Source organism: Chinchilla lanigera, unplaced genomic scaffold (assembly GCF_000276665.1).
Source record: "Chinchilla lanigera isolate Chin_1 unplaced genomic scaffold, ChiLan1.0 scaffold00072, whole genome shotgun sequence".
In the NCBI taxonomy this organism is placed as follows: domain Eukaryota; kingdom Metazoa; phylum Chordata; class Mammalia; order Rodentia; family Chinchillidae; genus Chinchilla; species Chinchilla lanigera.
The window spans coordinates 3,517,983-3,528,984 of record NW_004955473.1 but is presented as its reverse complement, the minus strand read 5'-3'; the positions used below and the strand labels follow the sequence as shown (position 1 = coordinate 3,528,984).

The window sequence follows — 11,002 nt, the reverse complement described above, 5'->3', positions numbered from 1 at the left end:
AGCTTTGCAGTATAATTTCAAGAAGGGCTTATGATGCCTGCTGCCTTGCCTTTGTTTGCCAAAACTGCTTTTGCTTTTTTCTTCTGGTTCCAAATGAATTTTAGAAATGTATTCTCTAGTTCTATGATGTATGCTATTAGTATTTTGTTTTATATTGTATTTAATCTGCATAACAGTTTTAGAAGTGTGGACACTTTAACTATATTGGTTTTATATATCCAAGAACAGGTAATACCTTTCCATTTTCTGATATCCTCTTTGTTCTCCTTTTTCAGAGTACTGCAGTTTTCCATGTAAAGGTCTTTTATATTTTTCATTAGATTTGTTCTAAGTATTTCATTTTTTTGGATGCTATTGTGGTCTTTTTGTTTGTTTGTTTGTTTGTTTGTTTTTCTTCCAGTACCAGAAGTTGACCTCACTACCTTGTATTTGCCAGGCAGGCACTGGGCAACTGAGTTAAATCCCCAGCCCCTGGATGCTGTTGTGAAAGTTGTTGTTTCCCTAAATTTTCTCTCAGTGAGTTTGCTGTTTTGTGTACAGGAATGCTATTAATTTTTGAGTGCTGACTTTGTATGTTGCTAAGCTACTAAATTTGGTTATTAAATTATTTGGTTATTAAATTGTTACAGAAGACTTTCAGTGGTGTTTCTGGGGTCTTCTACGGAGAGTATAAAATCATCCACGACTAATAATAATTAACTTCTTCCTTTTCTATCCTTATTCCATTTATTTCTTCATCTTTTCAAATTGCTCTGGCTGGTGCTTCCAGAACTATATTGAATTAGAGTGGTGATAGTGGACATCCTTGTCTTGTCCCTGAACTGAATGAAAGTTTTCAGATTTTGACTATTTACTATGATGTTGGCTGTTGGTTGGTCCTAAATGGCTTATATCAGATGGAGATAAAGACCTTCTATTCCAAGTGTCTTTAAGGTTTTTGTCATGCATGGGTGCTAGACTTTGTCAAATGCTTTTTCTGTGTCTATTGAGATGATAATGTAATTTATGTCACTGATTTTGTTAATGTGGAATATTATATTTATTAATTTGTGTATGTTCCATCATCCCTGCAAATTTGAGATGAATCCTATATGTTCATGGTGAATTATCTTTTTTATGATTTGCTACATTCTGTTTGCCAGTACCTTAATAAGGATTTTTGTGTCTATGTTGCAGAGGTTAAGCTATAATTTTCTTTCTTTGGTTGGATTCTTCTCTGGATTTTTCTATCAGGGTAATCCATGCTTCCAGTAATGAGTTTGGGCATGTTGCTTCTCATTCAATTTCATTAAAAAGTTTCAGGAGAAGTGGCATTAGATCATCTCTAAGTTTCTTGGAAAATTCAACAGTGAATCTGTCAGGAACTGGGATTTTCATTTTTGGTAGGTTTTTTCATGTTTAATAAGAATAACTAAGGGTTTGTCTATTTATTTAATCTTTCAAAGAAGCAACTATTCATTTCATTGATTCTTTGCATTGTTTTCTTAATCTCAATTTCATTGGTTTTGACTCTAATCATTATCATTTCCTCCCTAGTATATGCTTTAGGTTTAACTTGTTCTTTGTCTAGAAAATTGAGGTTTAATAATAGGTTATTTATTTGAGCTTACTCTGTTTGTCTGGTGTGTGAATTCACCATTATAAATTTCCCTCAAAGGATGGCTTTCATTGCATCATTTAAGTTTGAGTGTGTTGCATTGGCATTATTGTTTGGTGGAAATATTGTGTAATTTCTCCTTTAATTTCAGCTGTGACTCACTGGTTGTTCAGGAGGGTGTTATTTCATTTCCATGCATTTTTGGAGTTTTTGGGGTTTCTTTTGCCATTGGTTTCTGGTTTCATTTCACTATAATCTATTAATATGCAAAGGTGATAGTTTCTTTCTTTCTATTTTTTGATACCATGAGTAGAACTCAGGAGCTTGGAGTTAATAATTTAAATTTCTTTGTATTTAGTTAAGCATGTTCTATGAGCTAATATGTTTTTACTTTTGGAGAAATTACTGTGCGGGGCTGAGAAAAAGTGTATTTTGCTGTTTGGGGTGGAAACTCTGTAGATATTAACTAAGTCCATTTATTCAAAGGTTTGATTTAGCACTGATATTTCTTATTTGATGTTTTTTGTCTAAATGTTTTATTCGTGAGAGTGGGGTATTGAGGTCTCCCAATACAACTGTGTTAGTGTATATTTGATTTCTCGTATCCATTAATCTTTGTTTTATATAGTTGTGTGCATTGATATTCAGTGCATATGTCATTACCATTATTACCTCTTCCCCTTGGATTGTTTCTTTAAAAGTGTATAATGATCTTCTTTGTATCTTCTGTTCACTCTTGCCTTAAAATTCACTTTGTGTGCAAATACAATAGCTATCACTGCTTTTGGGGTTCCTGTTACATGGAGTATTGTTTTTCATATTTTGAATCTCAGTCTATGAATTTCTTATAAGTTAAATGTGTTAAACGTATGCAGCGTATTTTTAGGTCTTGGTTCTTGATCTATTCTGCCAGTCTGTTTCTTTTGATTGGTGAATTAAGACCATTTACATTGATGGTTATAACTGACTTGTATTGAATGATCTTTTTCATATTATTTTTCTGTCATTGTTTCCCTTTATTTCCCCTCTGTTTAATAGATTACGTTGTGCTTTGGATTCGTTTATTGGGATTCTTGGAATTTTTACCTTCATTGTCTTTTTCTAGAATATCCTTCAGAACTTTATGCAGTGCTGGTTTGGTGGTAACAAATTTCTTCAGGAGTTCCTTATCATGAAAATGTCTATTCTCAATCAATTTTGAAAGATAGTTTTGTGAGGTATATGAATCTGGTTGAAGATTGTGTTCTGTTAGGGCTTGAAATACTTCACTCCAAGCTGTCCTTGATTAAGGGTTTGTTTTGACAAATCTGCTGTGATTCTGATGGGCTTTCCTTTATAGGTGATTTATTTCTTTTGTCTAACAGCTTTTAATATTCTGGTCATGTGTTGATTTTCTGGAATCCTATTATATGCCTTAGTGTAGTTTTTTCTGATCATGGCTAATTGGAGATTGGTGTGCTTCTCTCATATGTATGTTGAACACCTTTTCCCTACTTGGAAAGTTTTATGCCATTACATCTGTTGAGACCCTGTCTCGAAAAAACAAAAATAAATAAATAAATAAAATTTGTTTTGTACATTGATGCTTGGAAATTGCCTATTACTATTAGTTTCAGTACAAATATTGAGACATCCTTAGGAAATGCTTACTTCTCAGAGTTGTCTTCTAGGTTTAGCTAGCTTTTGCCTTTTATGTCTCTCTGAAGATCCTGCCTCCTCAGTTTATTAGGAATGAGAAGTTGCTGTCTATTTGGCCTTCAGCCAAGTTCTTTGATATTTTATTGTTTATGACCTCACCAGATAATCTCATTATTGGCATGCTAGGAAGAACAACTGATCACCATTATTATGTCACCTTGGCAAAAGCAGTACAATGAATAATAACAATATCATCAAACAGCATCTAGAAAATAACAATCTGTGGTAAATCTTAATTTACCACTTCTAACCATAGGTACAAGATCTATAGTTATATATCAAAATCTAAAACAAATCAGAAATATATATACAGTAAATATCACCTCAATAGAGCAATGTTTTGCTCATGGGAGAAAATTTTAAAAGGACAAGAAGAAAAAGTAAGAAAGTAAAAGACATTAGATGCAAGACTAAATAACAAAGAAAAGTTATCCAAGCTTTGGAAAACTGGTGAAGAAGACAGGAGGGAAAAAAAGAAAAAAGAAACAAGAACTGAACAAAATTTAAAAGCTAAAAATAATGTTCACACTCATAAAATAAATAAATAAATAATCCTACAGAAAAAAGAAAAGAGATTTTAAAAAGGCAAAATAAGAAGGAATGAGACTTCTTTGTGATTTCAAGCCTGTGGTTATCTTCTAGGGTCTACATTTTTTGTGGTAGTGTCCAGTTCAGGGTGTGTCTTTGCTGTCACTGGTAGACAAAAGAGGCAGACAGAACCCATTTCCATCCTGGATGAACCTAGCAAATTTGTAGTAGGATTCAGACAGGGTGCTGGATAATCCCAGCAAGCCTGCCATAGGAATAGGACAAGGTGCTGGTTCTGATAATTTCAACTCCACCAAAGCTCAGGATGATCCTGACCTCTGGTTGTGGGGTTAGGACCTGAGCAGTACAGCCTACAACACTCTGGGTGTTTCTTTCCAGCCTGACTTCAGCTCTCTGGCACTAGATGTCTTCCGCAGTTGTGCCTGACCCAGTCACCAGAAATCTTGAGAGGAGACCAACCCAAGGCTTCTCTGAGTCCTGAGTTCAGTTGGGTCCTCTCTAAAATGGCATCGGACCAAGCACCCTCCGCAGGAGATACCTGGGCTCAGCTGTTGTAGCTATTGTAGCTCATAGCATCCACTGCTCCACTCCACTGTGCATTTCTCTGCGGAGGCTTCTGGAGTCACCCAGCGTCACTGTGTCTCTAGATTTGAGCCTCGTCTCTCATGGTATATGTCAGGAATCAGAAATAAAGTGCATTTCTCCCTCTCCCTTTTCTGCATTGAGGTCTGTCTGTTCACTTCCCCTATGGGCTCCAACTTTGCCTTCAGAGCCTTCCTGGGCCCCAGGGAACCATCTCTCATTTTCTTTTCTTCCCCAAGTTGTTATAGTCCAGATTGTGTATTCTGTCTCAGAGTGGTTGACTTGCTGGTGTTTACCACTCCATTATCTTCACAGGATATTTGAGATATATTAAAGGTGCAGGGTCTATAGAACTTAAGCTCTTCAGAAAGGGAGATGAGAGGTCTCAAAATCTCCATAAAGGATATACTTGAGAAATTTCTAGGAAATGGATGCACCTTGAGACCATACTCAGAAGTGAAATAAATTAGACACATATGTGTAAATATCATATTGTTTGTCTGGTGTGAGAAAACACTTTCAGTAAAGTGTAATTAAGGACCAAATTTTATAATAAATACTGTGAAATAGGAAGAAAATGTTCAAATGGGAAGAGGACCTGGGGAGGGAGGAGGAAGAAATGAAGGAAAGGAAAAGATAAAGAAGAGAAAAGAGAGAAAAATCAATACAAACCTTTTGTAAATAAGGAGGGGAAGAGGGATTAAAGGGAGGGGAGGGGAATGGTAAAAAAGAAAAAAAAACAAGCTCTATCTTATAAAGGTACAAAGTTCCTATGATGAATGTAATCATTATGTGTATCTAAAATGTAATAAATATAAAATTATTTTCTTAAAATGATAGAAACTGATAATGCTATAATTTACTGATGTGAGGAAAAATGGGGGAGAGCTAAAGTTTGTTTCAGGTAATAGAGCTTCTAGAAGATGAATTTGGCTTTGAAAATACTGAATTTGAAGTGTGTATGAGACATACAAGCAGGGATAGCAAACGGTAAGTTATATGTATCGTTTTGGAGCTCAAAAGAAAGAGCCAGAGATAAGAAATTGAGAAGCATGTGCCTAAAGATGGAAATAGAGGTCATGAAAGTAAACAGTAGGGAAAAACTTGAGCGAACAAGGGCGGCTCTGTAATATCACAACAAACGTTTAAAGGATACATGGAAGAACTATAAACAGGGATGGAAAATGAATAGTCAGAGAGACAGAAGGAAACCCAGTACAGTAAGTGTTCTGCAAACCAAAGGAAAAAGAGTGTATTAAGAAGGGCAATCATCTAAGGTGAATGCTGCTGAGTTGCCAGGAAGAGTGGATTTAGCAATGTGTCATTGTGACCTTATCAAGAGCTATTTCAGTGGAGTCATGTGGGGCAGACAGATTGGACTGGGATAAGGTGAAGAAATGGAGACAGATGTAAATAATTCGAGAAATGTGTGCTTAAAGGTAGGACAGAGGTGATTCAGTAACTGAGGGGTGCTGAGTGTTCCAGAAGAATTTGGCTTGTCGGTATATTTAAACATTGGGAAGACTAAACATGTTTAAAAGCCAGAGTAGGAGTACAGTAGAGAAGGCACCAAAAGTTAACCAGCAGCATAAGTCTTCTAGAAGGCAAATGAAAACAGGATCAGAATACAAGTGAAGGATTATCCTTTAGTAGAAAGGGTATCTTTCCATGATGGCATGAAGGAGAAAGAGAGAAATTCCTTTCCTAAACTCGTGGTCCCTAGGCTAAGAAGTACAGTTGTCACTAGACTTATTGGTAGAGTTTTGGAGGTAGAGTTGAGGAAGTGATAAAGACATTTGCTGACACTACAGGCAGGGAGGATGATAAGAAAGAAGTTTGAGAATATAAGTTTTGGTCATGTTGTCTACATGCCATTTTCCTCTACAGCTAAACCATGAATATTAAGAGACAGTGTGATGCAATGTTTAAGAATATGAGATCTGAAACGAGTTTCTTGGTATGAATTTTTTTCCAACACCTAACGTATCTGTATGTCTTAGGCTAGAGCCCTCAACTCCTCTGTCCCTGGTTTCCTCATCTGTGAGAAAAGAATCATAATTTTTCCTACCTCCCAATTTTATTTTGAAAATAAATGAGTTAATACACACAAGAGGCTTAGAATTGTTCCTGGTAAATAATAAGCACACTAATATTGCTTTAATTATTAAGGTTCTCCAAATATTATTTGAGTTAGTTTATTATAACATTACATGGAAATGCAAAAGGCAACTCTTAGGTATGAGGAAGGGGGAAAACTTCTTCCAAAAGATCATATTTTCATTTTCTAACTAGACTTAAAATACGGCAGGAATATGACATTCGCTTCTATGTTATATATAACTATAATTTTTTTACTTCACAGGAAATCAATGAACATCAATATAACCCAGTAGAGAGGAATTGGTCCACTGAGGATGGCACTGAGGGTGGTTTCTAATGAGGAACCTTGAGAATTGTGTCCTGAGCCCTACGGTGATTCTTTTTCTGAAACCAGAAGCAGAGACAACAAAACCAGCCCTTTTTTTCTGTCTTTATATTGGGGGGAGGAATGCTTTCAATTATGACTGGAAAAATCGCCAACATTTTAAAGTAGATAAAGTCAAACTGTTTCTTGCTGGAATAACATGAAAACAGCTACAAAACATATGGGTAAGTTCCATATAGGAGAGAGACTTCAACCCCAAACACAAATATTTGCTAAACATGTTCACTGCAAAAGTGTTGTGCCAACTTAATGCCTTGAATATAGAGGTTGAAAGACTGAAGATAGATATATGCTTGGTTGTAAAAGATGGTGCCAGGTTTGGGAGAGTAGATGAGAGTAATCAGTTAAATGGAGCGAGCTGATATGATGCCCTGAAGGTCAAATTAGAAATGTGGGCTGTCAAACTTTCCTAATACAGTCTGCATTAATGAAAAGCTTAGATTGCATGTACATAATAATATGCCACTTTATTATTTTTGGTACATTCTGTACATATGAAATGGCTAAGTGTTGCCTAGCAGAGGTCCCACCAGACCTGATCTTGCTTGATTTATAATTAGTACATTTATTTGTTAGCATGCAAATGAGTACTGCTATGATTCTTAGGAAAAATTGTGTTATTAAATAAGTGCAACATTGTTTTGTAATCTTGTTGCAATGATTCATTAGTGCTACCAATAACTTTTTTGTAAAATGAACAATTCTAACCAGTCAAAGTCTGTGAATTCACACAACGGTAATCTATGGTTGTTAGACTGAGAAGGTAGTATAAAGATACGGCAGATCTTCAAGTAAGTGACAACCATGTAAAATGGATCTCCAAGCAACATATAGAACAGTCCAGATAAGGTACAAATCAAAGTAAAGCAAAGAAAAAGCTTCCCATTTGTAAGCCCATTTGTTCTAATTTCAACTCACACAGATATGGCAAAAAAAAATATGCTTTGGAATCAATATTCAAAGCCCAGCGCCAGCACTTACTAGCTATGACTTTGACTGAACAAGCTCTCATGTACCAGCACATAGGTGAGGCTCAACATATACTAATTACTGGTTCCACCAGCACCCCACGCACACATATGAAAACATCAACAATATGGAATTATTTGAGCCTTGCGATCAATCAAGAGGTCTCTGAAATCCCACTGATCGAGCTTGGAATTCTGACTCCACTACATTTACTTTTTATCAATTTGATAAACCTACCCTCTTCATTGGCTGATTTCCTCATTGTAAATTGGACATTTGATCTCATAAGACTGTGGTGAATATTTGATAAGGTAGTTCACATTAAGCACTTAGCAGCACACTACCTACAACATAGTAACCTTTAAATAAATGTAAGCTCTTAAAGTGTTACCCATAAACTTTCTTCATTCTGGTTTATACCCAATCAATTCCACTGTCAATGACCTAGTAAAGGACACTATCAATGAGCTTGTTAAGGACACTATACCCTACCTTTATGTTATATAAATCAATGGACATGCCTAGATGAGTTTCCTGCAGCTTTTAATATAAAAGACCACTTCCTCTTTGTTGAAATGTTTAAAAAAGGAAAGATTTAAGGAAGATGTGAGAAGGAAGCAAATTACTTAGAGGATACATTTTTTTATCTGCTGCAGGCAAAGGACTGTGGATTCTCTCTCTCTGGAGTGTTATACAGGGATCAGTCAAATCATCACGTGTATATTTGACCATCACCTGCCCAAAGCCAGTGGCTGATTTGCATCTCTGGAGGTTTCATTTTGCCTTTAGAGTCTGTGATTCTTCCCAATTAGTGAGTGATAGCAGATACTATTTGTGCAGCAATGGCTAAAAGAGGCCTGGATGTTTTACATGTATTCTTCAATCCTCACAATGCCCCTGTATGATAATCCCCCAGTTTTCAATTTTTGTTGTTTGGTTGTTCTTCTTGTTGTTTGTTTGTTTATTTTTTGAAACAGGGTATCACCATGTCCTTCAGGCTGGCCTTGAACTCACTAGGTAGCCCAGGCTGGCCTCAAACTTGCAGTGATCCCCCTGCCTCAGCCTCCTGAGTGCTGGGATTAGGTGTGTGCCACCATGCTCAGCAATCTCCAGGTTTTTAAAGTTGATGAAATAGGCTCACAAAAGCACAGATAAAGGCATGAAGAGAGTGCATCATAAATCCAGAATATGAAATTTTATTTAGTCACTCATAGTTATTTAAATCCAACCAATATTATTTAATTTCTTACTATGCACCAGGCAATGACATTAGTTGTGATGTACACACTGAACATAAAAGATAAAATCAATACCTTTGTGAAGCTGATGTTTTAGTAGGGGCAGAATATAATCCAAGGCTGTTTGGCTCCAAGGACTGATTCTATTTTTTCATTTCATAGAATGCATTGATGGGTTTTTTTGTGTTGTTACCACTTTACAATGAAGTTGAAATTTTTCCCTTTTCAACACAGCAGCCACATGCACCAAGGAAACCAAACTATTGTCTCTGAATTCTTCCTTCTGGGACTCACAGTGGGATGTGAACAGCAGCAGATTGTCTTCATATTGTTTCTATGCATGTATCTGATCACCATGGTAGGAAACTTACTTATCATCCTGGCCATTGTCAGTGACACTCACCTCCACAGCCCCATGTACTTCTTTCTTGCCAACCTATCTTTCACTGACATCTGCTTCACAACCACAACAGTCCCCAAGATGTTGGCAGACATTCGTAGCCAACATCCAACCATCTCCTTTGAAGGATGCCTTACACAAATGTATTTTTTTATGCTCCTGGTAGACCTGGACAATTTTCTCCTGGCAGCCATGGCATATGATCGGTATATTGCCATCTGTCACCCATTACACTATGTTACTTTACTGAATACAAAGCAATGTGCCTTTTTGGTTGTGATTCCTTGGGTTGTCTCCAACCTTGTCTCTGTACTGCATCTGAGTCTGCTGAGCCGCTTGACTTTTTGCAATCAGATAGAAATACCTCATTTCTTCTGTGACCTGGAACCAGTATTAAGGCTTGCTTGTTCAGATACCAAAATCAACTACTTGATGATCTTTGCCATTGGGGGAGCAGTTATCTTCTTCCCCGTCACTTTCATTCTTGTAACCTATGCTTTTATTGGAAGCACTGTGCTTAGGGTTCCATCCACCAGAGGAAAGTGGAAAACATTCTCCACACGTGGCTCCCATCTCTCAGCTGTGGCCCTCTTTTATGGATCCATTGTTGGAGTCTACTTTCTCCCTTATTCTGCCTACTCAGCAGAAAGGGGTAAGGTATCTGCTATCATGTATACAATTATAACTCCCATGATGAACCCCTTTATCTATAGTCTAAGGAACAAAGACATGAAAAGAGCACTGAGGAGACTATTTAGCAGCAAAAGTTTTTTCTGGAGTTGGTGAGCTCTGTTATGAGAGACAGCTTTACCAACTTTTCAGACCAGTATAACTATGCAAAGAATATGAGGCGTCAGGCTAATGTGCTCCCTTACCAATTTCCTTCCCACCCACTTCCAACCTGCAGTTTAGTCTCAAAGTTTTAGATTGGACTCATGTCACCACCGTAGAAAACATATAAACAAAACAATTTTTTTTCATTCCACAGTCTTCACCACTTAAATATAAAGTTTTCCTGAAGTAAACTCATGGGCGAATATTCAGTGCTAAATAATCCTTGCCTCATTTTATTCTTTGGGTCTCATTTCTTCCTCTATCAAACCATACAAATTAAATTAACTATGATTTGTAACTAAAATGTTTCCCAGTATTCTCCTGTGTTTAAAGTTAGAGTTTTTGAAAGCTAATTGGATCATGGGGACTTTGAGCTCATCGGTAGTTTAATCCATTCATCAGTTCATAGATAAAAGGACTGTTTGCAGGTGAAGCCTAGTTGGAAGAGATGGGTCTCAGTGGTATGACCTGGAAGAGTATATTCCTGCCTCCACTTCCTTTCTCTATCTCTGGCTTCCCCTTGCCCATTCCCTTATTTCTTGTCTGACATGCCTGCACCTTTCCTCTACCATGCTCTTCCACCATGATGTTTCTGCCTTGGAGCCAGTGACCATGGACTGAAACCCCTGAAACCGTGAGCCAAAAGAAAC

General features: G+C 36.8%; 1 protein-coding gene across 1 annotated transcript; it reads left to right on the top strand.

Moving 5' to 3' along the window:
- Positions 1-9,347: 9,347 nt before the first annotated feature.
- LOC102024218 (olfactory receptor 1468-like) lies at positions 9,348-10,304 on the top strand. The gene has a single exon (XM_005401293.2). It carries the CDS (start codon positions 9,360-9,362, stop codon positions 10,302-10,304), a length of 945 nt encoding a protein of 314 aa, XP_005401350.2. The 5' UTR covers positions 9,348-9,359.
- Positions 10,305-11,002: the final 698 nt, after the last annotated feature.